Source organism: Callorhinchus milii, unplaced genomic scaffold (assembly GCF_018977255.1).
Source record: "Callorhinchus milii isolate IMCB2004 unplaced genomic scaffold, IMCB_Cmil_1.0 Scaffold5, whole genome shotgun sequence".
NCBI lineage: Eukaryota > Metazoa > Chordata > Chondrichthyes > Chimaeriformes > Callorhinchidae > Callorhinchus > Callorhinchus milii.
In genome coordinates, this window is record NW_024704746.1 from 69,060,365 (window position 1) to 69,087,107 (window position 26,743).

At 57.9% G+C, this 26,743-nt stretch overlaps 2 protein-coding genes across 2 annotated transcripts in view; one reads left to right on the plus strand and one right to left on the minus strand.

Moving 5' to 3' along the window:
- Positions 1 to 196: 196 nt before the first annotated feature.
- Positions 197 to 3,452, minus strand: endou2 (endonuclease, polyU-specific 2). The gene is made up of 6 exons (XM_007910617.2): positions 3,309 to 3,452; positions 2,533 to 2,638; positions 1,758 to 1,879; positions 1,560 to 1,672; positions 749 to 899; positions 197 to 492 (listed from the first exon to the last, which is right to left on the minus strand). The coding sequence occupies exons 1-6, from the start codon at positions 3,405 to 3,407 to the stop codon at positions 247 to 249; spliced, it is 837 nt and encodes a 278-aa protein (XP_007908808.1). The 5' UTR covers positions 3,408 to 3,452; the 3' UTR covers positions 197 to 246.
- Positions 3,453 to 6,991: 3,539 nt separating this feature from the next.
- Positions 6,992 to 26,743, plus strand: part of LOC103190018 (kielin cysteine rich BMP regulator) — a 35,714-nt gene continuing 15,962 nt past the window's right edge. Inside the window, exons 1-20 of the mRNA XM_042335476.1 lie at positions 6,992 to 7,131; positions 11,053 to 11,603; positions 11,942 to 12,014; positions 12,298 to 12,558; positions 13,304 to 13,591; positions 13,966 to 14,102; positions 14,499 to 15,402; positions 15,694 to 17,032; positions 17,261 to 17,407; positions 19,251 to 19,323; positions 19,938 to 20,034; positions 21,540 to 21,622; positions 21,770 to 21,866; positions 23,085 to 23,218; positions 23,945 to 24,044; positions 24,426 to 24,511; positions 24,693 to 24,786; positions 25,094 to 25,246; positions 25,817 to 25,923; positions 26,316 to 26,409. Coding sequence (XP_042191410.1) covers positions 7,029 to 7,131; positions 11,053 to 11,603; positions 11,942 to 12,014; positions 12,298 to 12,558; positions 13,304 to 13,591; positions 13,966 to 14,102; positions 14,499 to 15,402; positions 15,694 to 17,032; positions 17,261 to 17,407; positions 19,251 to 19,323; positions 19,938 to 20,034; positions 21,540 to 21,622; positions 21,770 to 21,866; positions 23,085 to 23,218; positions 23,945 to 24,044; positions 24,426 to 24,511; positions 24,693 to 24,786; positions 25,094 to 25,246; positions 25,817 to 25,923; positions 26,316 to 26,409 — 4,921 coding nt within the window. The 5' untranslated portion in view covers positions 6,992 to 7,028. The remainder of the gene's footprint in view (positions 7,132 to 11,052; positions 11,604 to 11,941; positions 12,015 to 12,297; positions 12,559 to 13,303; positions 13,592 to 13,965; positions 14,103 to 14,498; positions 15,403 to 15,693; positions 17,033 to 17,260; positions 17,408 to 19,250; positions 19,324 to 19,937; positions 20,035 to 21,539; positions 21,623 to 21,769; positions 21,867 to 23,084; positions 23,219 to 23,944; positions 24,045 to 24,425; positions 24,512 to 24,692; positions 24,787 to 25,093; positions 25,247 to 25,816; positions 25,924 to 26,315; positions 26,410 to 26,743) is intronic.

A 26,743-nucleotide genomic window follows, 5' to 3' on the forward strand; every position in this document is an offset into this window, starting at 1 on the left:
GAAAGAATCCCTGATAAACAGTGAGCAGCTGGCCAGGCGACTGTGAGCCCTGAGAGCGATCCCTGAGAGGACGGCAGCCTGTAGGGGGGTGGAACAGGAGTTGAGGTACAGATCAGTCATAATTGTCCAGAATGGTGGAACAGGCTTGAGGGGCTGAATGGTCTACTCCTGGTTCTAGTGCTGAGAGACGGGGTGGGGGGAAGAGAGAATGCAGAGGGTGGAGTGAATTACAGGTGGCGGAGGGGGTTACAGGTAGCGGAGGAGAATAGGATAGGTGGTCTCGATGTGCCGGTTGTTGGTGCTGTGACACACGATCTCCACCTCGTAGCGGCTGAACGTCAGCTTGTTACGCTCGGCTGAGGACTTGAGGAACGTGATGGTGTAAAGAGCGAACTCGAATTCCGGGCTGACCCCAATAAAGCAGCTTCCCCGAGGCTTAATCCCCTTCTTCCAGCTAAACTGCAGCGTGATCAGGTGCTTGTTCTCATCCGGCTACACAGAGAGACGGGGAGAGGAGAGAGACAGGAGTGGAGGGGAGAGACAGGAGGAGAAGGGGGGAGGGGAGAGATGGGGTAGAGAGAGACCACGGTGGGGGAGAGAGTGAGTCCGGGGGGAGGTGAGAGACAGGAGGAGAGGGGGGGAGGGGAGAGAGGGAGAAATAAGCAGAATTAATATAAGAAACCGATTTGTGACGTGACTGATTGCTGCGCGGGGCTGTGCCGTGCCGGGACGGACTGGCACTCACCACCACCTGGCTGTTCTGGAAGGCGTAGCCCTTGTAATCCACGTTGCCGAGCTTCTCCTGGAAATACAGCTGGATCCAGTTGTGGAAACCGATGACCGTGCGGCCTCCTCGCGTCTCCCCCACAAACACGTGCTCGAAACCGGAGGAGTCGGGCCTGTCGAGAGGGAAGAGCCGGTGAGGAACACATACTCCACCACCCCGCCCCCACCCACTGCGAGGCAGCCCCCACCACACTGTCCCGGTGTCAGCTCCCCCAGTATAGAGCCCGGGAGAGGGCACAGGGTAAATTGTCGGCCAGGACACCAGGAGAGAGAGAGAAACGCTCTTCTCTTTTCCAACGGTGTTGCAGGGCACAGGCGGGAGCTCGGTTTAATGATAATAATCCTCGCATTTGATACAGCGCCTTATCACGTCTTCGAGATGTCTCAAAGCACTTCACAGGATATACTGTAAAGAGAATTGACTATATTTTGTGGGTGAAATGCAGCGGCCAATTGCACACAGGAGTGTCCCACAAACAGTTGTGGATTGAGTGACCACATTTTTTAAATTTGTCTTTTTTTTTTTTGGAGGGATTATTACACCCGGAAAAACGATCCACCAATCGATTAACAACCGGGTTCCTACTGACTGCTGATTAAACAGTGGCGTGTGGATCAAGGGAACTTGTTAGGGTTTCTGCCTGCCCGGGAATCGAACCCAGGTCCTCTCGCTTGCGAGTCGAGTGCTTTGAGCTCAGAGGGACTGGATGAGGTTCAAACCCAGGACCGTGTTGGAGCCGGGAGCGACAGCGAGTGGCTGAGCCGTGACTTACTGACTGGAACCTCTCCGGGCGTACAGGCGGAACCAGATGTCATACAGCTGCTGCTTGAACTTCTCCTTGCTGGCCTGCGCCTGTCCCTTCTTCACCAGGTAACTGTGAGCAATCTGAGGCGAGGAGTGAACAGTAACTACACCGGGCTCCTGCAGTCAGTCACTACACCCAACACTGTGTGTACAGACAGTCGCTCACCTGCAGGACGGGCGTCTCCATTAGAGCGTCCAGGAAGCGGTGGTTTTCCTGCTCCTCCTGTGCGGTGACCACCTCGGGTTCCCCGGTGTCAGCGACATAGTTATCCAGCAGCGAGATAAAGGCTGGGGCACGGCACAGCGAGAGAGTCAGAGGGACAGACAGGGTGACACAGACAGGTGACACAGACAGTGTCAGACAGGGTGACACAGACCGTGTCAGACAGGGTGACACAGACCGTGTCAGACAGGGTGACACAGACCGTGTCAGACAGGGTGACACAGACAGTGTCAGACAGGGTGACACACACAGTGACAGACAGGGTGACACAGACAGTGACAGACAGTGAGGCACGGCCCAGCGGCTCGGGACGCGGATGCGAGGCGTGGGCTCTGCTGGGATAGCAGCGGCAGAGGCGGGAAAAACGAGCTTCACCTCATAGTCAGAGCCACGGCCCCGGGGGGTGGGGGAGACTCTGTCTCTCTGTCTGTCTCTGTGAGGGTGAGTATCCATGGGCTGGGGGGCGGGGGGAGACTCATCTATACCGGCCCTCAGGTCCCATCCACACCGGCCCCCGAGGTCCCATCTACACCGGACCCCATCTACCCCGGGCCCCATCCACACCAGCCCCCGGGCCCCATCCACACCGGCCCCCGGGCCCCATCCACACCGGCCCCCGGGCCCCATCGTGCTTACTGTGGGCCTGAGTGTTGCTGTGTGTGTGTGAGACGGGGAGACGGGGGGCGGCCGGTAGCCTCAGTGACGACGTCTCTTTTACCGGAAAACGTTTCCTTCTTGAAGATTTCCTCGTTGACGTAGTTGAAGAGTGGCAGCGGTGCTCGGTTTTCCGTGTCCTGGCTGCTCGGTGCCTGTCCGGCTTTCCCCTGTCACAGAGACAGAGCAGGAGGTGTCAGTGAAGCGTGAGGTTAGGAGGAAGGTTTCCGCACACAGAGCCGTTAGCATGTGGGATGTCAGCCGGGGGCCGCGGTCCAGACAGGATCCGGATTAGCTTTGAAGTGAGATGGAGATGTAAAAAGGAACAGTGTGCAGGGAGTGTGTGTGTGTGGGGGGTGGAGCAGCGCCCGCACTGAATGCTGTTACAATGCTATTATTGCTCAGTGAGAAAATAAACTCACAACAATGGGGTCGCACATCCCCAGACACGGGAGCCGCGGGTCAGGGGGTGACAACAACTTTAGGACAGACAGGAAGTTTCCTCTTACCCCTGAGAATCCGCTCAGGCCGGGGCATCGGGGGCACACGTTAATGATAATAATAATTATAATAATGATGATGATATTAATAAACCTTGCATTTGATCTAGCGCCTTGTCACGTCTTCAAGACGTTGTAAAAGCGCTTCGCAGAGTACACTGTAAAGTGAATTGACTATTTTGTGGGGGAAACACGGCAGCCATTTCCGCACAGCAGCGTCCCCACATACAGCCGTGGAGCGACTTACCAAACGTATTGAGATGAACATAACGGGCTGAAGGCCCGGTGTGACCCAGTGATGCCGGGCATGGCGGTGGTAGTCAGGATGACTGACGGTTACCTGCAGAGAGATCCTGTAATCTTTGCCAGGCTGCAGCCGGTTCACATCGCTGTCCCACAGCTTCTGTGCGATCTCTGATAATTCCATGTTTCCATCCATGCTGCAGCCGGGAGAACAAGTTGTCAGCCAGTAAATGTCAGCGCGACCCCCAACTCCAATACTGACGTGACCAGAACCAATGCTCCCTCTGCACTGTGCGTCCACACTCCCAGGTCAGGGTTAGGGACACAGTAAAGCTCCTCTACATTGTGCGTCCACACTCCCAGGTCAGGGTTAGAGACACAGTAACGCTCCCTCTACACTGTGCGTCCACACTCCCAGGTCAGGGTTAGAGACACAGTAAAGCTCCTCTACACTGTGTGTCCACACTCCCAGGTCAGGGTTAGAGACACAGTAAAGCTCCTCTACACTGTGTGTCCACACTCCCAGGTCAGGGTTACAGACACAGTAAAGCTCCTCTACACTGTGTGTCCACACTCCCAGGTCAGGGTTAGAGACACAGTAACGCTCCCTCTACACTGTGCGTCCACACTCCCAGGTCAGGGTTAGAGACACAGTAACGCTCCCTCTACACTGTGTGTCCACACTCCCAGGTCAGGGTTAGAGACACAGTAAAGCTCTGTCTACACTGTGCGTCCACACTCCCAGGTCAGGGTTAGAGACACAGTAACGCTCTACACTGTGTGTCCACACTCCCAGGTCAGGGTTAGAGACACAGTAAAGCTCCTCTACACTGTGTGTCCACACTCCCAGGTCAGGGTTAGAGACACAGTAACGCTCCTCTACACTGTGCGTCCACACTCCCAGGTCAGGGTTAGAGACACAGTAAAGCTCCCTCTACATTGTCCGTGTGCACACAGGCAGGTAGGGCGAGGCCGGTGCTGTGAATACCTGACGATGTGGTTGGTGAGGGAGGGAGTATGTTACCTTATGTGGCTGATGTGGAGACTGGAGCCTTCGCTATGTGTGAGCAGATCAAGATCCACATCGGGGTCCAGCTCAGTGACTCGCTCCCTGTCACTGCAAGTTCCGCTCCCTCCAACCTCAGACAGTGTCCGAAGCCGTCTGACCCCCTTTATGTTCCTGGTTGTGCACAACCTGACCTTTGGGCCAGACTGACCTTGGTGTGGGCTGGGCTGACGACAGGTCTGGGTTGACCACTGGTGTATGCTGGTGTAGCTGACCCTGGGCTGTGCTGGGCCAGCTGAAAATTGGGCTAGGCTGACCGCTGGGCTGGAGGGTGACCACTGGTCTTTGAGCAGGGCTGAAGGCTGGGGGAAAGGTGCCTCGCTGGCAGGACAATGAGGCAGTGAGAGGAGCTGAGACTCAGCAGAAAGGGAGCCGGGTGTCAGCACATAGCTGTGAGCTGACAACACAGGCTGACAGTGCCTTTCATAGTGAAAGCCAGTGTTTGTCCTGCACAAAACCCCCCTGACCTCTGCTCCCCCCTTCGCTCGCTCCCCCCCTCCCCACTGGGTCAGTCCACAACATATGTCCGTGACAGACATGGAGCTCCCAATCTGGTTTGGAGACTTTTAAGCACGGTTTTCTGCCTGTGACCGACACGCGGCCCGGTCACGGTGATGGGGTTGTGCGTGTGACGGACACTCGGCCGGTCACGGTGATGGGGTTGTGGGTGTGACGGACACTCGGCCGGTCACGGTGATGGGGTTGTGGGTGTGACGGACACTCGGCCGGTCACGGTGATGGGGTTGTGGGTGTGACGGACACTCGGCCGGTCACGGTGATGGGGTTGTGGGTGTGACGGACACTCGGCCGGTCACGGTGATGGGGTTGTGTGTGTGACGGACACTCGGCCGGTCACGGTGATGGGGTTGTGGGTGTGACGGACACTCGGCCGGTCACGGTGATGGGGTTGTGGGTGTGACGGACACTCGGCCGGTCACGGTGATGGGGTTGTGGGTGTGACGGACACTCGGCCGGTCACGGTGATGGGGTTGTGGGTGTGACGGACACCCGGCCGGTCACGGTGATGGGGTTGTGGGTGTGACGGACACCCGGCCGGTCACGGTGATGGGGTTGTGGGTGTGACGGACACCCGGCCGGTCACGGTGATGGGGTTGTGGGTGTGACGGACACTCGGCCGGTCACGGTGATGGGGTTGTGGGTGTGACGGACACTCGGCCGGTCACGGTGATGGGGTTGTGGGTGTGACGGACACCCGGCCGGTCACGGTGATGGGGTTGTGGGTGTGACGGACACTCGGCCGGTCACGGTGATGGGGTTGTGGGTGTGACGGACACTCGGCCGGTCACGGTGATGGGGTTGTGGGTGTGACGGACACTCGGCCGGTCACGGTGATGGGGTTGTGGGTGTGACGGACACTCGGCCGGTCACGGTGATGGGGTTGTGGGTGTGACGGACACTCGGCCGGTCACGGTGATGGGGTTGTGGGTGTGACGGACACTCGGCCGGTCACGGTGATGGGGTTGTGGGTGTGACGGACACTCGGCCGGTCACGGTGATGGGGTTGTGGGTGTGACGGACACTCGGCCGGTCACGGTGATGGGGTTGTGGGTGTGACGGACACTCGGCCGGTCACGGTGATGGGGTTGTGGGTGTGACGGACACTCGGCCGGTCACGGTGATGGGGTTGTGTGTCTATGACACCCAGTAACCAAAATAAATAGACTGTGGTCCTGTATCGCCCTCCGGTGGCGGCCGATGATTCTGTAACTACAATCTCACAGCACAGGAGGCCATTCAGCCCACATCGCCTGTTCCACTCTTGACACCCAACTTCACTTACACCACTTTTCCCACTCGGGCTGAGTGTCACTGTATCTGTGTAACAGGCTGACGGTAGCTGTGTAACAGGCTGTCTGTAGCTGTGTAACAGGCTGACTGTATCTGTGTAACAGGCTGACGGTAGCTGTGTAACAGGCTGACGGTAGCTGTGTAACAGGCTGACTGTAGCTGTGTAACAGGTTTGGTCCCTTTAACCGAGGCTGAGTGTGGAGCCCCTGAGCTCCGCCCCCACTTTGGGAGAAACTTTCTGGGAAGTTTTCTCACTTTGTGTAGTGTTTCTGTCCCGCGAACAGCACTGCACTGTGTCTCTGCTCCACTGCGGTTCCTACAGATTGTGGTACTCCGGGGAGAACACTGCTGCCATCCCAGAGGAGGGGGCTGCCATCCCAGGGGAGGGGGCTGCCATCCCAGGGGAGGGGGCTGCCATCCCAGGGGAGGGGGCTGCCATCCCAGAGGAGGGGGCTGCCATCCCAGAGGAGAGGACTGCCATCCCAGAGGAGGGGGCTGCCATCCCAGAGGAGGGGGCTGCCATCCCAGGGGAGGGGGCTGCCATCCCAGGGGAGGGGACTGCTATCCCAGAGGAGGGGACTGCCATCCCAGGGGAGGGGGCTGCCATCCCAGGGGAGGGGGCTGCCATCCAAGGGGAGGGGGCTGCCATCCCAGGGGAGGGGGCTGCCATCCCAGGGGAGGGGGCTGCCATCCCAGAGGAGGGGGCTGCCATCCCAGGGGAGGGGGCTGCCATCCCAGGGGAGGGGGCTGCCATCCAAGGGGAGGGGGTTGCCATCCCAGGGGAGGGGGCTGCCATCCCAGGGGAGGGGGCTGCCATCCCAGGGGAGGGGACTGCCATCCCAGAGGAGGGGACTGCCATCCCAGGGGGAAGAGGGAGGGAGCGGTGGGGGCTGGGGACCGGGTGCAGGTTTGATGGTGTGAGGAGGACAGATCGGGACTGGGATGATGTGTTGGCCGCCAGCGCTGGTTCTGCTGCTCCAGGTGTGTGTGTGTTGGCACTGGAGCTGTGCTCACATCTCTGATCATTATCAGTACCAGGAAAATGGTGAGTGTGTCAGCGAGTGTGCTCTCAGTGTGAGTGTGTCAGCGAGTGTGCTCTCAGTGTGAGTGTGTCAGCGAGTGTGCTCTCAGTGTGAGTGTGTCAGCGAGTGTGCTCTCAGTGTGAGTGTGTCAGCGAGTGTGCCTCAGTGTGAGTGTGCTTCAGTGCCAGTGCGCGCGGGTGCCAGTGAATATGCTCTGGGGAGAGGGAGGTGTTAATGTATAATATGCTCAGTCTCCAGTTTAGCAGCTTGTGATCCCTGACTACCCGGTCGGTGTCTTGGGCCGTCCTCCCGATGTGAAAGGCGCTTGACAAATGTTGTTTGAACCCCACATCGGGAGCTAAGCTCCAGCGCAGGGCTGGGTGAGCACCACATTGTCAAGGGGCTCGGAGAAGCCATTAACCAAGCTCCTCTCCGTGCCTGGTCAGTGGGACGCTGAAGATCCCGCAAGATTACTGGTTCAGAGAGAGAGAGCCTGGTTCCTGGATGATTATCCCCCAAATATTACCAGTCATTCACTTTGTGGGATGTTGCTGAGTGTGACTGGCTGCTGCGTTCCTCTACAAAACATACAGTCACTACACTTTACAGTGAACCCTAGGAAGCACTTCGACAACCCTTGATGAGCAAGCACAGACAAGAATGAAGAGAGAACAGGAAATGGGGTTAGAGTAGAGAGCTCCAGTGGGGGAGCGAGCCCCAGTACAGACACCATGGGGAGAGAGAGAGAGAGCAGGGAATGGGGTTAGAGTAGAGAGCTCCAGAGGGGGAGCGAGCCCCAGCACAGACACCATGGGGAGAGAGAGAGAGCAGGGAATGGTTGAGGTGAGACGGGAATTTGATACCATGTGTGAACATGCGAGCTGTGCCTCCCTGTGTCACTCGGTGTGTGCTGGTGTCACATTGTGCTACAGCCTTCCTCTCGCGCACACCACCATCAACAATGACATCCAACAACATTAACAACATCAATAACGACATCATTGACAACAATATCATTAATAATATAATAATCCTGGCATTTGATACAGCGCCTTATCAAGTCTTTGAAATGTCTCGAATCTCTTCACAGAATATACTGTAAAGTGTAGTGACTGTATATTTTTTGGGAGAACATCATCAACACATTATCATCAAAAATATCAATGACAATGTTAACATTAACATGAACATCAATAATATCGACATGATTACCTTTAACAACATCAAAATCCACATGATCAACATCAACATCACCATTACCATTCACCAGCGCCTTGAGGTACAGTAATCCCTCAGAGCTCTGTGCCATGGTGGAGTGGATGTGAGCGGGTAGGGGGTGAGCAAAGGTAGACAGTGGACTTGAGGGGGTGGTTGGGATGACACCCAACTGTACCTCTCTGCCCCCACCCTTGACTCCAGGACCCACTGCTGTCCTGACAGAATGTCTGTCAGACGTCAAGGCCTGGATGAGAGTAACTTTCTTCAGTTGAACGTCAACAAGACCGAGGCTCCTGATTGGCTCCCGTCAGCGCGTCCTCACCTCAGGCTGACAGATCACCATCCATGGGGCTCACTCCCCCTCACTGAGCCAGTCCCGAACCTTGGGGTCTTGTTTGACCCTCAACTATCCTTTCTATCCCAATCTGTGCCATGACCCGCTCTGCCTTCCCCCACCTCCGCAACATCGCCCGGCTCCCCCACTGTCTCACTCCGCAGGCCACCGAGACCCTCGTACATGCCTTCATTACATCGACTTGACTATGCAAACTCACTGCTTGTCGGCCCCCAACTCCTCCCTCCACAGGCTGCAGATCATCCAGAACTCTGCAGCCCGTGACCTCTCCCACACCAGGCTCCGCGACCCTATCACTCCCATCCTCGCCCGACCCCACTGTCTCCCCATCACACAGAGGATACAGGTCAAGATCCTGGTCCTTACCTTCAAAGCCCTCCATGGTCTTGATCCCCCGACCTCTGCGACGTCCTAACCCCCTACCATCCTGCTCACTCCCTCCGCTCAGCGGGCTCCGGCTGCTTCACGTCCTCCGCCTTGCTCGCCCCACTGTTGGCGGGTGGGCCTTCTGCCACTCTGCCCCCACCCTCTGGAACTCCATCCCGCAGTCCCTCCGCCTCGCCCCCTCCCTTGCCTACTTTCAAGATCCATCTAAAGACCCTCCTTTTCGACTGTGCTTTTGATCTCCCTGCTTCCCCCCCTGCCTTCCACCCTCCCCCACCCCGAACCCCAGCTCGGGTCGTAACTCTGCCCAGGCCTTGGGAGATCCTCCCGACACGAAAGGGCTTTACAAATGTAATCTTCTTGTTGTTGCTGCTGCAGAGTTTGAAGCGTAGAATTGGAAAGCTTGGCCATTATTGGGAGGGGTAGAGTGTGGGGGACATGCAGCAAACTGAGGGAGTTGTGGGGTGGGAAGACATTGGACAAATGGTACGAGGGCATAGTGGGGATTACAGGTGAGGGTGAGGATCTTGTGCTGAGAGATGGGGAGCCAGTGGAGCCTGGGGAGTGAGGGCAATGCAGGGGAGTGAGGGGAATACTCAGTCACTGTTTGTTCACTATAATGTGAGTAACTGGGAACAGCTGTTCAGCAGCTGCACTGGGACCCTCCCCCACCCCCGCCCCATGCCCCTGGCCATTTCCAGGGGAACAAGATGAGGGTCGGGTTACAGTGAGCTCAGACTGAAACCCCAGCCAAACAAGATCCTCACTCCATCCCCAGCACCGAACTCCCACACAGAGTGGGGCCCATCCCAGACTCCATCTCCCTAACTCCCTCCCTCCGTGTGAATCTGTCTCTTTCCGTGAATCTCTCTTTGTCTCTATATAAATCTCTCTCTGTGACTCCATAAATCTCCCTTTGTGTCTCCGGGATTCTCTCAGGGTGCGCGTGTCTCTCTCTTTGTGAATCTCTCTCTGAGTCTCTGTCTTTCTGTCTCTGTGAATCTCTCTCTCGATCTGACACATTTCTCTGGTGAGGTCAGGCGTGGAGATATTGTCACTGTTGGCTGAATGAGGGGGGAGGGGGAGACTGCGTGTGTGTCTCTGCTGTCAATGGGTTACATAAATGCAGGGTGGGACTCTCCTGAACTATTGCCGTCCAGGGCACTAGGAGAGTGATTCGTGTTTCTTGTCCAACAGTGTGCGGGATATTTAACGCTCACCTTAAACAGGCACAGACGCCAACTTGGTTTAAGGTCTCACTCAAAGCACGGTGTCTCCGACAGTGAGGTGTCTCCACCCTTGTGTCTGCCTGGGCTGTGAGCTCAAGCTCCTGACGTGGGGCTGAACCCACGAGCTTTACACCCAGAAGCAAGAGCGCTCCCAACAGAGCAAGGCTGGGCTGTCGTGTCATTAGCGCTGCCCTGGAGTACTGCGGACTCCCTACCGGCTCATGTACCGGCTACAGACCATCACAGAGGTTGGCTTGATTCCAACATTCCATTGCCAAACATCATAATAATACTCGCATTTGATGTCGTGCTTTAGTCTTCGGGGCGTCTAGAAGTGCTTCACAGAATATACTGCAAAGTGAATTGGCTGTAGGTTTTGAGGGAGAAATGTGGCAACCATGTGCGCACAGCAGTGTCCCATAACCAGCCGTGAATTGAGGGATCAAATTATTACTGTTTTTGGAAGGATTACCCCAGAAAAGCAATCCTCGAATCAACTAACAAGCGGGCTCCTACTTAACGGCTAGGTACTGAGTAAGGAAAATTGCCCAAGGTTTCGCCCTGGAGATGGGGGTTGAACCTAGGTCCTCTCACTTGCGAGGCAAGTGCGCTAACCACTGAGCTACAGGACTCCATATGTCACCTTGGAGCCAGTTCAGCTCCAAGGAGACCTCACTTACCTCTCACCCCCCCTACCCCACCTCCCACGGAGGAGTCAGAGGCCTGACTGTGATGTACTGACCCTCTCTCTCTAACAGTCATCGATCTCTTGGAAGCCCTGAACATCACCAAACCCATCCGGGGGGTGAGCAGACGAGAGGGAATGGAGCCAGGCATTCCCGCCTGGAAGTTCCGCAGCCGAGTACCACATTTGACGCTCCCGCGGGATTACGCCATCTACTTCCTGAGCTCCATGAATGGCATGATGGGATTGCACTTGGTGGCACGGCAGAGCCGGGGTTCAGACGCCACCGTCATCTCCTTCACCGCCCCATCGGTGGGCCGTGCTGACGGGCAGCCACTGCTCCGACTCCTCTCCAGCACCAATACCAACCAACTGCGGCTGGAGTACCGCACAGTGCGCGGCCTGGCGCCCGCCTCCATCCTCTTCCCCGGGGGCACACCGTTCGGGGGCTGGGGGCGGCTGGCACTGACCTTGGAGCCTCACCGCATTACGCTGCTTGTAGATTGCCAGGAAGCCGTACACTTTGAGAAGAGCGCCCGGGACGATGGGCTGAGCCTGGCACTGCCCCTCGACCTGGAGATCACCTTCGCCAGCACCGCAGGCAACCGTGCCAGCAAGTTCACGGTAAAGACAACTGTGAGAGAGAGTGAGAGAGATACTGTGTCAGAGCTCAGCCCAGTCTCACTGGACCAACACAGCCTCGGTCTCCCTCACACTCTTACTCTCACACTCCCTCTCTCCGGGGTCGGTGCCAGCTGCCCCCACCCTCCCTGCTTTCTCTCTTACACTCACTTCCTTGTCTTACACTGAATCTCTCTCGCACTCCCCGTCACATTCTTTGTCTTTATCACTCACTCTCAAATACTCTCTCTTACTTTGACACTGTCTCTCACACTTTCTTTCACACACACCGGCTACACACTCACTCACACTGTCGATCACATTCTCTTTCTGTGTGACAGGGTTACTGGCAGACAGCTGAGATATCACCGAGTGGATTCCTTCAGCGCCCTTGGCACTGCGACAACCTGCCTGGTGAGGAGTGGGGTTGCTGGGTGGGGTGGGGGGGGGGACAGCCCGGCCAGGCTCGTACTCGGCCTCTCGCAGGTTGACACATTCTCGGCTAATTGTTGTGACGGGTGAGGGGTCAGTGCGTCTGACCAAATCATCCGCTCACACCAGACAAAGCTCCATTCATGTCAGTGTGACACTGGCCTGACACGCACACGCGCAAACTCACACACAGTGTGTGGGATGTCGGGGGAGAGTGGACGGAGGTTAACTCATGGAGGGATTTGCGTCTGTGTCCTGTTCCCAGATTCGTTGCCGTTGCCGTACTCTGTGGCTGAGCAACGTTATGCCGAGGCAGACGTAGGGTTCAATGCTGAACCAGGTGTGGGGTTTAATGCCAAGGCTGCGGTCTCAGACAGAGCTCAGTCCCAGGAGCAGCGGAGTGAGACCAACCCCCATCTCCACGGGCCCCGGCCCCCCGGCCCCCAGCTCGAGGAGCAGCTCCAGAGCCTGGCCAACAGCATCCAGAGCCTCACCCTCACCCTGAACACACTCACAGCTCAGGTAGGTCAACAGTGGCTCACACCTCACCTCACACCTCGCCTCACACCTCGCCCCCCGACCCCTCGCCTCACACCTCACCTCACACCTCGCCTCACACCTCGCCCCCCGACACCTCGCCTCACACCTCGCCGCCCGACACCTCGCCTCACACCTCGCCCCCGACACCTCGCCTCACACCTCGCCCCCCGACACCTCGCCTCACACCTCGCCCCCCGACACCTCGCCTCACACCTCGCCCCCGACACCTCGCCTCACACCTCGCCCCGACACCTCGCCTCACACCTCACCTCACACCTCGCCTCACACCTCGCCTTACACCTCGCCCCCCCGACACCTCGCCTTACACCTCGCCCCCCCGACACCTCGCCTTACACCTCGCCCCCCGACACCTCGCCTCACACCTCGCCTTACACCTCGCCCCCCCGACACCTTACCTCACACCTCGCCTCACACCTCGCCTTACACCTCGCCCCCCCGACACCTTACCTCACACCTCGCCCCCCCGACATCTCGCCTTACACCTGGCTATAACAAAGCAACAGCACAGAGGTGAGGCTCGCACTGTCTCTCTGACTTATTACACACACATACTCTCTTTTATTACACACGCTCTCTCTTTAAACACATAATAGAGGCAGAGAGAGATTGAGTGGATTAGGCTCTGGGTCTCTGCTCCAGGCTGTGTTGCTCAGGTGGCTGTTGTCTCTCCGGAGTGCTACCTCGCGTGAAGGGCGCGATATAAATGCAAGTTGTTGTTGCCGTCTCTTGTGCTCAGAACGTGGAGCTGAGGGAGCGAGTGCGGAGGCTGGAGGAGTGTGAGTGCCAGGTGTCCCTGTGCCTGTGGAAGGGCCGGGAGTACAGGAACGGCAGCCAGTGGAATGCCGATCAGTGCAGCATCTGTGTCTGTGCTCGGGGACAAGTGACCTGCTCCACACGGACAGACTCGCCCCTCTGTCGCGGTGAGAACACACCATACACACACACCCAGGAGAACCATGTCCAGCCCACACACACTGAGATCAAACTCCCCCCACCCTGTCCGTCACGGTTACACACACAGTAAAACTCCCCCCCCCCCCCCACTGTCCATCAGGGTTACACACAGTAAAACTCCCTCTACACTGTGCGTCCACACTCCCAGGTCAGGGTTAGAGACACAGTAACGCTCCCTCTACACTGTGCGTCCACACTCCCAGGTCAGGGTTAGAGACACAGTAACGCTCCCTCTACACTGTGCGTCCACACTCCCAGGTCAGGGTTAGAGACAGTAAAGCTCCTATCTATACCGCTAATGGACAATAAACATGAACATTTAGGGTATAAGCTCAGGTATTGCCCCCTTTACTGGCTGGGCACTTGCCGTTGCCATGGTGATGTCTTTGGTTCTCTCTATCCTGTGATTGTTCCCCAGATCCGTGCGTTTCTAACCCCTGTCTGAATGGGGGCACCTGTCGGCCTGTGACCTCCGAGCCCAGGCCCAGCCCAGGGTTTCAGTGCGAGTGTCCCCCAACTACCACAGGCCGCCTGTGTGAGAGGCCCGTCACCCAGGTAACGCCTGTGTGGGTGTGTGTGCAAGTCAGTGTGTGTGCGAATGAGTGGGAGTCGATGTGTAAGTGTGTGTATGTGGAGAAGAGCAGCTCCTGGACTCAATGCTGACTTCAGGCCAAATCATGCGATCCCCAGCACAGACACCATGGGGAGAGAGAGCAGGGGATGGGGTTAGAGTAGAGAGTTCCAGTGGGGGAGCGAACCCCAGCACAGGCACCATGGGGAGAGAGAGCAGGGGATGGGGTTAGAGTAGAGAGCTCCAGTGGGGGAGAGAGCCCAGCACAGACACCATGGGGGAGAGAGAGAGAGAGAGAGAGCGGGGATGGGGTTAGAGTAGAGAGCTCCAGTGGTTGGTGTGTTGCTGGTTGCCGAGCTCCCTCTGTGGTTGTGTTACAGGTGTGCTGGTTGGCGGTGTTACAGGGGCAGTGTGTGGGGGGCTCGGGGGTGCCGGAGAGACGCTGGTTTTACCGCTGGGAGACTGGCCGCTGTGAGGAGTTGGTATTCAGCGGCTGTGGAGGAAACGGCAATAACTTTGTGAGCCGGAAGGCGTGTGAGCGACGGTGCGTGATCGGGGCCTGCTGCTCTCGCCGGCCCAGCACGACGGCGATGACCCCCGGCTACGACAGGGAGGGCTATGACAGGTACGGCTACAATGTGTCCGGTGTGGACCGCGAGGGTAGGACCAGGCCGGCGTTCAACAGCCCAGACCTGCTCAGGACCGGAGGGGAGATCTACAGCGGCCTGAGCGACGGCCGGGACTTTGACAAATCCGGGCACGACCGGCACGGCTACGACCGGGATGGTTACCACGGCGACACCGGTTACAACCTGACGGGGTATAACCGGGCTGGGGAGCACGACACCCGGCACGACTTCAATCCCCACGGTTACACCAGGGAGGGCCTGAGCCGGGTGGGACTGGACTGCCGGGGAGAGGACAGCCAGGGCTTTAACTACCTGGGGCTGTTTGCCCGCACAGAGTACCATTGCCAGCACCTGTCCCTTGCTCAGTGCCAGCTCCAGCACCAGCCACACCTCAGCCAGGAGGTGGTGAGCTTCAGTCCCGGCCGGCGCTGCCAGGACGTGCCATGTGGGCAACCCTGCGGCTGCATCTTCTCAGGCCGCTCCTACCATCTCGGAGAGACCTTCCAGGCCGGTTGCCAGGTCTGTGTCTGCAGCTTCACCGGCTCCGTGGAGTGCAGCTGTCGGCACATCAACCAACGCAAGGAGATCCGGGACTTGAGCCCCGAGGAGGCCAGTCTGTACCAGCATGCCATCCGCACCCTCTACCTCCAGCACGGTATCCATTCTGTGTGTCTGTCTCTGTGTGTGTGTGTGTGTGTGTGTGCGTGTGTGTCTCTCTGTGTGCTTGCCTGTCTGTCACGGTGCTGTAGTGACGATGATGGTGATGTCATCATCTTTTTGATCGTGTTTACGGTCACCTCCCCGCGCCCCCTCCCTCTCCCCTGGCTCTGTGTCAGACTCCGCCGGTGCTCCTCGATGCTATCCCGTGTGAGGGGTGCTGCGTAAATGCAAGTTGTTCTTGATATGATGATAACGACGGCTGTGTTTGTGTGTGTGTGTGTGGCAGGTATGTGGGAGGACTTTGCCAGGCTGCGGGCCGAGTACTTGCCGCAGGCCTGTGGACGCAGTACCTTCCTGCCCTGGCACCGGGCCTTCCTGCGGGCGGTGGAGCTCGAGCTGCAGAAGGTCTCATGTGACATCAGCATCCCCTACCTGGAGTGGCCGCTGGAGGCCGGAGCGCTGCACAGTGCCAGCGCCTGGCAGGGCAGCATGTTCGGGGGCGATGGGGAGCCAGGCACCGACTGTGTCACCTACCACCCATTCAGGGACGCCAACCCGTGGCAGCCCTGCCTCCGCCGCAGGTTCAACACCTCGATCTCCCTGCCGGATGCCGTGACTCTGCAGTTACTATTGGCCGAGGAGGATTTCAGCCGCTTCTCCCTGCAGCTGGAGATGGTATCCGGCCTCTTCCACCTTTGGGTGGGCGGCCACATGGCCACTCCCTTCAGCCCCTACGACCCGCTCTTCCTGTCTCACTACGCCTTTGTGGACAAGCTGTGGAGCGTGTGGCAGGAGCGACACGGGCAGGGGCTGCCCACCTTCCCGCCTCAGCAGCGCTACCTCAAGATGAAGCCCTTCGATGTGGCTCCGGACGGAGTGCTGCTCTCGCGGCAGCAGCTGTGCACGGTGTACGTGCCAGTCACGCTGGGCGCTCCGTGTAATGGTACGGGCCCCGTGGCCCCCACGGCCCCCCTGCCTCGCGGCCTCTATGACGAGCGAGGCTGTGACTGGCAGGGCTATGACGGGGACGGCTATGACCGGTCGGGCTGGGACCGGCTCGGCTATAGCCGTGACGGCTTTAACCGGGACGGGGTGGACACGGACGGCTTTGACGTGTCGGGTTACGACCGCTACGGCTTCAACCGCTCGGGGGTCTCTGCGTTCGGCATGCGGAGGGACGGCACCTACCTGCCCCACGTGCAGCAGGAGGTCGTGTCCGGGCTGTTCCCCGGGGGCTATAACCTGTACGGGTTCGATCGCTTTGGCCTGGACGCCAAAGGCTTCGATGTGTTTGGGTTCGACGTGGCCGGTTACGACAAGGACAGCTGTAACTCCTTCCGGCACGGCCCGCACTACCGCAGGTTTTACTTCCTGGTGCAGCAGCAGCTGAGCGTGGCTGGCCCCGGCGTGCTGGCCGGCATGCGGAGGCTCTGCCCGCCCCTCACCCCCCTCCCGCGCTGGTGGCTGCTCCAGACCTGGCTGCTCACCGAGGAGCTGGAGCCGGAGAGCACCGTGCGGCGGCTGGAGGAGACCTGGACCCTCAGCCACACCTTCGACAACAACTACGTCCCCAACATCGCCTCCGTCAGGGACCAGCTGTGGCTGCCCGTCACTCCTGATCTCAGGTAACCAACCTCCCCCACCTGCACACACACCACACACAGCACACCTGCCCCACACGCACACAGCACCCCCGTGCCACACACACACACACACACAGCACACCCGCCCCACACACACACAGCACACCCGCCCCATATACACACACAGCCACCCCCGCCCACACAAACTCACACAGCCACCCCCCCCCCCCCCCCACATACACACTGACTCCTCTCTCTGTCTCTCCGCAGGTTCTGTTTTGAGCTGCACTGGTATTCCGGGTGTCCGGTGGGAACGTTGCCAGTGACCTGCCCTGACCTGTGTCGGGATTCCCGGTGTGTGGGCTTCCCCAGTGCTGAGTGCCACGTCCGAAACTGTGGTTCCTGCTTCACCGAGTGGTATGACAGAGCCACAGGCAGCCATGTCATGTGTCAGGGTTGGTTACAGGGCAGCTCCTGTCATTCTGTCTGTCTCTGTGTGTGTGTTTGGCTGTGTTTATGGCTCTGTGTGACTATATGTGTGTGTACGGTGGCCGTGTGTGTCTGCATGTGTGACTCTGTTTGTCCACATGTGAGTGTGTGTGTCTCCTCGCCGGCCTTCCCGGCACCGCTCTACACACTGCAGGTCATTCAGAACTCTGCAGCTCGTGTACTGTCCCGCACCAGACACCGCGACCACATCACTCCCACCCTCACCCTCGCCCTCGCTCGCCTCCACTGGCTCCCCATCCCCCAGAGGATTGATTTCAAGATCCTCATCCTCACCTACAAGGCCATTCACGGCCTTGCTCCCTCCTACCTCTCCAACCTACTATCCCCTACCTACCTGCCCGTACCCTCCGTTCCTCTGGCTCCGGTCTGCTCCACGTCCCCCGCCCCAACCGCCCTACCATCGGTGGTCGGGCCTTCAGCCTCTCAGCCCCGAGGCTCTGGAACTCCATCCCCAGTGCCTTCGCCGCCTCCTCCCTTTCCTCCTTCAAGGCCGGTCTCAAGACGTTCCTCTTTGACAGTGCCTTCAGCTCCCCTCTCGACTCTCTACCCCCTCCTCGCTCCCTCCCTTCCCACCCCTCACCCTGACCATTTCCCCCTTCCTCGCTCCCTCCCTTCCCTCCCCTCACCCTGACCATTTCCCCAATGCTCGGGTCCTTACCCAACTGTACAGCGCCTTGGGACGTCCTCCCGACGTGAAAGCCGCTCAATAAATGGAATGTTGTTGTTGTTGTATGTGTCTGCGTGTCTGTATACATGTGTTTGTATGTATGTGTTTGTCTGTATATGTGTGTCTCTTTGCGTGTGTGCCTGTGTGTCTGGTCGTGTGTGTGTGGGGTTAGGCTGACCCAGATTCACTCGGGTGGGGGTGGTGGGTATCCCCAGATTTCAATCACTGTGGCCATCTGAAAGATTGGGTGCTCTCACTCATCCTCTCTCTCTCTCTCTCTCTCTCTCACTCTCTCTCTCTCACATTCTGTCCCAGTGCCTTGGGACGTCCTCCTGATGTGAAAGGCGCTTTAGAAATGCAAGATGTTGTGTGTCAACTTTCTAATTCACTCTCAATCTCACTCGGGTGTCTCCATCTCTCTCTTATACTTTCTCTCACATTCTCTCTCTCTCTCTCACTCTCACGTTCTCTCACACACGCACTTCTATTTCTTACATTTTCTCTCATGCCCTCTCTCACACTCTCTCTGTGTCTCTCTCACGCAACCACTCTATGTGTCTCTCTCTCTCACTCACTCTCTCACAGTCTCTCGCTCTCACATTTGCAATCTTACACTCACACTTTCTCACACACTCTCACACTCTCTCTCTCGCAGGCTGTATTGATGAGATGGGGATGAGCCACACTGAGGGTACCAGTTGGCATGTGGGCTGTCAGCTGTGCGTGTGCCAAGGCGGTGCAGTCTCCTGTACCCATCTCCCGTGCCCCTCAACTCCAACCCCACCCTGCTCAGCCTCCAGCCCCTCCCAGTGCTGTCCCACCTGCACCGGTGAGTAACCGCCCCACACACCTCCACACCCCTCCAAAGATACACTCCCTCACACATCCCCTATACATAAACACCCCACTGACCCCCCTACACACACACACCCTGACCAAACCTCCCCCCACCCCCCACACACACACATACACTGACCCCATAGTGTAGAGAGAGCTTTACTGTGTCTCTAATCCTGACCTGGGATTGTGGAAGGACAGTGTAGACAGTTTACTGTGTCTTTAACCGGGGTGTTTCCTTCTGTTTACAGACTGTGTGGGGGGGAGAGTCCATGGGGAGACATGGAATCCAGATCGCTGTAAATCCTGCTTGTGTGAGGTAAGAGGTCAGAGATGTGGGAGGGGGTGGGGGGGTGCCGGGGGGGAAGTGCCAGGGGAGGGGTCTGGCCACGGCTCATTCCCAGCGCCAGCACGACATGCTCTGCTGTGTGCGAGAGCGCCACCGGCCTCTGTGTGAAGGCCCTGTCACTCAATTCCCATTAATTGCTGTTTGTGATTAGCTGAGGTTTCAGCTCCTGGTGACTGACTGTTGAAGTAACCGAGCACTGGTATCGCAGCTTAACCCTCCATGATCCTGACAACTAACTGCTTGGAGATATTTTGATGATGTCAAAAGGTGATGTATCTGGTGTAAGATTATAATCGTTGCATTTGACACAACCCCTTATCTCACAGTGCTTCAAAGGATATACTGTGAAGTGTAGTGGAATGTCTTATTCTCACTGTAAATACACCCTGTCTTTCTCCCGTTGCTCTGAGATGTGATTGTCGTGAAGGCCGCTATATAAATACACCTTGTCTGACGAGGTGGGCATCGTCAATCCAGTCACAATGTACTCGCGGGATTCCCAGAATCTGTAGCGCAGGGAATGTGCTGCTGCCCATGTGTGAGAGGCTGTGGGGCAGTGAGTGACCGATGTCTTGTTGCTGTAGGATGGCCACGTGCGCTGTGTGGAAGCCGAGTGCCTAAGTCTGAGCTGTTTGGAGCAGTTCACACCCGAGGGAGAGTGCTGCCCTGTCTGCCGTCCAGGTAACACACACACTGAGCTTTGTCACCACAAGCCACCAGTACAGCCACTGTCCTCCCGGTGGGGGGGGGTTGCTCCTCAGGGCTGAACTGGCTCTAAGGTGACATGTTTGGTAACGGAATATCAGAATCGCGCCCCCCCCCTTTGTGCCGGTCTCTACACTGGTTCCTGAGCCAGGAGGGGCTACAGTATCCCAGGCCACTCACTGCCGATGACAGCACAGCCTGGCCTGGCTCATCAGCAGGACCTGGAAAGGCCGACCAGTCACTGGGGACAAGAAATCCTCCCCCTCAGCTCCTGTTAACCCTGCATCCAAAGCCCTAATGGGTGGTCCTAGACAGAATGAAGCTCCCTCTCTACTGCGTCCACACTCCCAGGTCAGAGCTAGTGACAGAGTAAAGCTCCCTCTACACTATACATCCACTCCCAGGTCAACGACAAAATTACATTTGTAAAGCGCCTTTCACGTCAGGAGGACGTCCCAAGGTGCTGCACAGTCAGAGTTTCAGACCCGAGTTGGGGGTTGGGATCAGGGAGGGTGGAAGGCAGGGAGGAAGGAGTGTGATGAAAGGCAAGGTTGAAGTGGAGGGTCAGCAGGGGACGAGGCAGAGGGACTGCGGATGGAGTTCCAGAGGATGGGGGTTAAGTGGCTGAAGGCCTGTCCACCAATAGTGGGGTGAGCGAGGTGGGGGACTTGAAGCAGGCCGGAGCCCGCTGAGTGGAGGGAGTGGGCAGGTTGCCAGTGGGTTAGGAGGTGGCAGAGGCCGGGGGGAGCGAGACCATGGAGGGCTTTGAAGGTGAGGACCAGGATCTTGAACTGCATCCGTCTGATGGAAAGACAGTGGAGTCGGAAGACGATGGAGGTGATAGGGTCGCGGAGCCTGGTGCAGAAGAGGACACGGGCTACAGAGTTCTGGATGCTCTGCAGCCTACGGAGGGAGGAGTTGGAGAGGCCGATAAGCAGGGAGTTTGTATAGTCGAGCCTGAATATCATGAATATCATCATAGGAGGGTTTCGGTGGCCTGTGGAGTGAAACAGTGGTGGAGCCGGTTGATGTTGCGGAGGTGGGGGAAGGCAGAACGGGTCATGGCGCAGATGTGGGGTAGAAAGGATAGTTGAGGGTCAAACAAGACTCCAGTGTTCCGAACTGGCTCAGTGAGGGGGAGTGAGCCCCATGGATGGTGATGCTGTCAGCACCTGAAGTGAGGAGGCACTAATGGCAGCCAATCAGGAGTCGTGGTCTTGTTGACGTTCAACTGAAGAAAGTTAGTTCTCATCCAGGACTTGATGTCTGACAGACATTCTGTCAGGACAGCAGTGGTCCTGGAGTCAAGGGTCAGGGTTAGAGACACAGTAAAGCTCCTCTACACTGTGTGTCCACACTCCCAGGTCAGGGTTAGAGACACAGTAAAGCTCCTCTACACTGTGTGTCCACACTCCCAGGTCAGGGTTAGAGACACAGTGTCCTCTGGTTGCTGTGAGTGACTGGGTGTTTGCTATTGTCAGGTTGTGAGTATGAGCGGGAGCACCATGTCAATGGAGACCTCTTCCTGTCCAAGGCCAACCCCTGTATGAATTGTTCCTGTGTGGTGAGTAACGCAGACCCTCTAACTGTATAACACAGTGTGTTACTGGTTATAACTGTATATTATGTAATAACACACAGTGTGTTACTGGCTGTAAGTGTATATTGTGTATCGCTGTGTTACTGACTCTAATGCTCTCTGTGGGTGCAGGACAATCTGGTGCGTTGTTCCCCTGTGCGGTGTGAGCCGGTAACCTGCCCCCACGCCGTGCAGCGACTTGACCAGTGCTGCCCGCAGTGTCCCACAGGTGAGACACACCCTCAGGCACGAGGTTGATACTCCAGTGCAGTGCTGCATTGTTGGAGTCGCCATCTTTTGATTGAGATGTTAAACCGAGTTCCTGTCTGTGCCCTGTGATTAACGTTAAAGATCCCGCAGCGCTGTTGGCATGGTGATGGGTTTTCGCATGTGTTACACACTCGGCCGACCAAAAAACTCTGTCATTCTCTCTGTCTCTCACTTTCACTCACTCTCTCATTCTCTGTGTGTTTCTCTCTCACTTCATATCTCATACTCTCATTCTCTTACCCTCCTTGTCACACATTCACACTCTCTCACACACACTCTCTTATTGTTGACGCTCTCTGCCTCTCACACACCCTCTCTCTCTCTCACACACCCACACACTGTGTCCCTCTCACACACTCTCTCTTGGCAGGCTGCCTGTACAATGGTCAAGATTATGTGAATGAAGAGGTTGTGTCCAATACTGACCACTGTGCTCAGTGCATCTGTCAGGTGAGATCAGTCATTTGGGAGCCAGGGGTGGGGGTGGGGGTGGGGGGAGGGCAGGGGGATGGTGGGTTGGTTGGGGTGGGGGGCATGGTTTGTGTGGGGAGATGGTTGGGGTGGGCGGGATAGCTGGGATGGGGTGGATGGCTGGGGTGGGGGAGATGGTTGGTATGGAGGAGATGGTTGGGGTGGTGTGGGTGGGTGGGGGGGATGGCTGGGGTGGGGGAGATGGTTGGGATGGGGTGGGTGGCTGGAGTGAGGGGGCTGGTTGGAGTGGGGTGGGTGGCTGGGTGGGGGGATGGCTGGAGTGGGGGGGCTGGTTGGGGTGGGGGTGATGGTTGGGGTGGGGAGGCTGGTTGGGGTTGGGGGGCTGGTTGGAGTGGGGTGGGTGGCTGGAGTGGGGGGGATGGCTGGAGTGGGGGGGATGGTTGGGGTGGGGTGGGTGGCTGGGGTGGGGTTTTTGGGGGCAGTGAAACATTGACTAACCTGCTCCCCGGGTTTGCCTGTTTGCAGGCCGGGGCTGTTCGCTGTGTGCCGCTGACCTGCCCACACACACCCTGCAGGTCACCCATCAGGAGCCCCGGAGCTTGCTGCCCCCGGTACCCAGCCTGACAACAGCCACAACCCCTGGGGCTCGGAGCACGCGCCGCCAGTGGGGGGCACACGGGGGGAGGGGGTGAGGGGGTATGTGTGGGAGAGGGGGGTCAGAGGGTGTGTGTATGTGAGGGGTGAGGAGGTGGGCAAGGATTTTGTGACTCACTGTGGCTGTGTTGTAGGTGTGAGCAGTGCGAGTATGAGGCTCAGACACTGGTGGACGGTCAGGAATTTCAACCAACCCAGAACCCATGCCTCCGCTGCCTGTGTCAGGTCAGTGCCCAGTCAGTGCCACCCCCCCACATCAAACACAGCTCCTCACTCCAGTGGGGGAGCAAGCAAGAGCACAGATACGATGGGGGGAGAGAGAGAGAGAGAGAGAGCAGGGAATGGGGTTAGAGAGCCCCAGTGGGGGAGCGAGCCCCAGCACAGACACGATGGGGGGAGAGAGAGAGAGAGAGAGCAGGGAATGGGGTTAGAGAGCCCCAGTGGGGGAGCGAGCCCCAGCAATGGCCTCCAGTGCTGTTATCTGATTGTTAATGTTGAGGGGAGAGCTCAGCCGTGGAATTTCCTGTTTATAGTACACTGTGAATTTTGATCAGTTGAAAAATTCAGGAATATGTTCTGATCCTCAGTGACAGATCTCAGCCCCACTCTGTGTGAGTGACTGATCTCAGCCCCACTCTGTGAGTGACTGATCTCAGCCCCACTCTGTGTGAGTGACAGATCTCAGCCCCACTCTGTGTGAGTGACTGATCTCAGCCCCACTCTGTGTGAGTGACTGATCTCAGCCCCACTCTGTGAGTGACTGATCTCAGCCCCACTCTGTGAGTGACTGATCTCAGCCCCACTCTGTGTGAGTGACTGATCTCAGCCCCACTCTGTGAGTGACTGATCTCAGCCCCACTCTGTGAGTGACTGATCTCAGCCCCACTCTGTGTGAGTGACTGATCTCAGCCCCACTCTGTGAGTGACTGATCTCCACTGTGTTGCTGACAGGCTGGGACAGTGTCCTGTGAGAGGCTGGAGCAGAACTGTCCATCGGTCCAATGCAGTCACCCAGCACCACGAGCAGCAGAGTGCTGCCCGACCTGTGACAGTGAGTAACACACCGCACTGACTGTGTGTGTGTGGCCGGGTGCGTGTGTGTGTGGCCGGGTGCATGTGGCCGGGTGTGTGTGTGTGTGTGGCCGGGTGCGTGTGGCCGGGTGTGTTTGTGTGTGGTCGGGGGTGTGTGTGTGTGTGTGTGGCCGGGTGCGTGTGGCCAGGTGTGTGCGCGTGGCTGGGTGTGTGTGTGTGTGTGTGGCCGAGTGCGTGTGGCCGGGTGTGTTTGTGTGTGGCTGGGTGTGCGGGGCCGGGTGTGTGTGCGGGGCCGGGTGTGTGTGCGCGGTGCCGGGTGTGTGTGCGCGGGGCCAGGTGTGGGTGGCCGGGTGTGTGCGCCCGGGACCAGGTGCGCAGGACTATATGTGTGTCTCCGCAGGTTGCCTGTACGAGCGAGAATTAATACACAATGGACACACATTCCACCCGCCGGGGGCTGGGCCCTGTTTACAGTGTGTCTGCACGGTGAGGAGGGGCTTCTGGGGAGGGGGGTGGTCGAGGCAGCAGTCTCGATGGGACAGGGGCTGTCTCAGGGTGCGGGTGTGTCTGACTCGGGTAGGGTGGGGATTAGAGTTGGGCGGGGGGCCTGTCTGGGGATGGCTGTGGGTGGGAGAAGATTATTAGTAAACGTTTCCTGTCCCTGCAGGATGGGAGTGTGCATTGTCAGGAGGAGGTTTGTGCCCCTGTCACCTGCCCCCACCCAGTCGTCGACCCCCAGCTCTGCTGCCCCGTCTGCAAAGGTCAGTGACCCTCATTCCCAGCTCAGCAATACACACAGTAAAGCTCCTCTACACTGTGCGTCCACACTCCCAGGTCAGGGTTAGAGACACAGTAAAGCTCCCTCTACACTGTGCGTCCGTCCACACTCCCAGGTCAGGATTAGAGACACAGTAACGCTCCTCTACACTGTGTGTCCACACTCCCGGGTCAGGGTTAGAGACACAGTAACGCTCCTCTACACTGTGCGTCCACACTCCCAGGTCAGGGCTAGAGACACACTTCAGGATCAGTAGAAGTGATGATAATGCTGAGGGTCTCTCTCTGCAGTTTGTGTGGTGGAGGCGGTGGAGTTTGCTGAGGGTGTGGAATGGCGGTCGGACACCACGACGTGCACCACGTGTACCTGTGTGAGCGGTGACGCCGTGTGTCAGCCCGTGTCTTGTCCCCATGTCCCGTGTCAGCACCCCACCACCCCATCTGGTACCTTTCCCAACATGCATCTGAGGGTGGGGGGGCAGGAGGGAGGGTAATGAAGGAGGGATGGGGGGTTGAGGGGTAGGGTTTGAGGGGAGGGGGTTGAGTGGAGAGGGTGAGGGATGGGGGGTGAGGGAGTTTTAGGGAAGGGGGGTGAGATGAGGGTGGTTGAAGCAAGGGAGGTAAGGGGGGGTTGGGTGATGAGGTGTGTTTTGGGGGTTGCGGTGGGGTTTGGGGGTTGAGGTGGGGTTTGAGCAAGTGGAGTGAGGTGGGGGGAGGTGGTGAGGTGAGGTGTGGGGGCTGGAGGTGAGGTAGGGGAGTGAGATGAGGGTTGGGAGGATGGTGAGGTGAGGTATGGTGGGTGGTGAGGTGAGGTGGGGGGAGTGGAGGTGAGGTGGGGGGGTGAGATGAGGGTTGAGGGGGTGGTGAGGTGAGGTTTGGTGGGTGGTGAGGTGTGGTGTGGGTGGTGGTGAGGTGTGGGGGGTGGTGAGGTGAGGTGTGGGGGGTGCGGTGAGGGGAGGGTGAGTGGAATGGGGGTGATGTGGGGTGCCCCTGACATTCTCTCTCTTCCCTCAGGCGGCTGCTGTCCCGAATGTTCCCGGTGCCGTTATCACCAGCAAGATTTCAGCGACGGCCAGGAATTCACAGACCCTGAGAGCCCCTGTCACACCTGCCGCTGCCAGGTGCCCCCGGGGTTAGGGGGACTAGTGGCTGTGTGTGAGTGTGTGTGACTGGGAGGGGAGTGTTGGGTGTGTGTGTGACTGGGAGGGGAGTGTTGTGTGTGAGTGTGACTGGGAGGGGAGTGGTGTGTGTGTGACTGGGAGGGGAGTGTGTGTGTGAGTGTGACTGGGAGGGGAGTGGTGTGTGTGTGACTGGGAGGGGAGTGTTGTGTGTGTGTGTGTGTGACTGGGAGGGGAGTGTTGTGTGTGTGTGTGTGTGACTGGGAGGGGAGTGTTGGGTGTGTGTGTGAATGGGAGGGGAGTGTTGGGTGTGTGTGTGACTGGGAGGGGAGTGTTGGGTGTGTGTGTGACTGGGAGGGGAGTGGTGTGTGTGTGATGGCTGTGTCCCTCCCCAGGCGGGGACAGTGCACTGTCTCCTCAGGCCGTGTCCCCCGGTGACCTGCACCAGACCTGAGCAGAGACCTGGACAGTGCTGCCCCAAGTGTCCAGGTACCTGGGAGGGTGGAGGGCAATCAAGGGAGGAGGGGAGGGGTTTCACATTGTATCTCTGTGGCTCACACTGTGGCTCACACTGGATCTCTGTGGCTCACACTCTATCTCTGTGGCTCACACTGTGGTTCACACTGTGGCTCACACTGTATCTGTGCAGCTCACACGGTATCTCTGTGGCTCACACTGTATCTGTACGGCTCACACTGTGTCTCTGTGGCTCACACTGTGTCTCTATGGCTCACACTGTGTCTCTGTGGCTCATATTGTATCTGTGCGGCTCACACTGTATCTCTATGGCTCACACTGTGTCTCTGTGGCCTCACACTGTGTC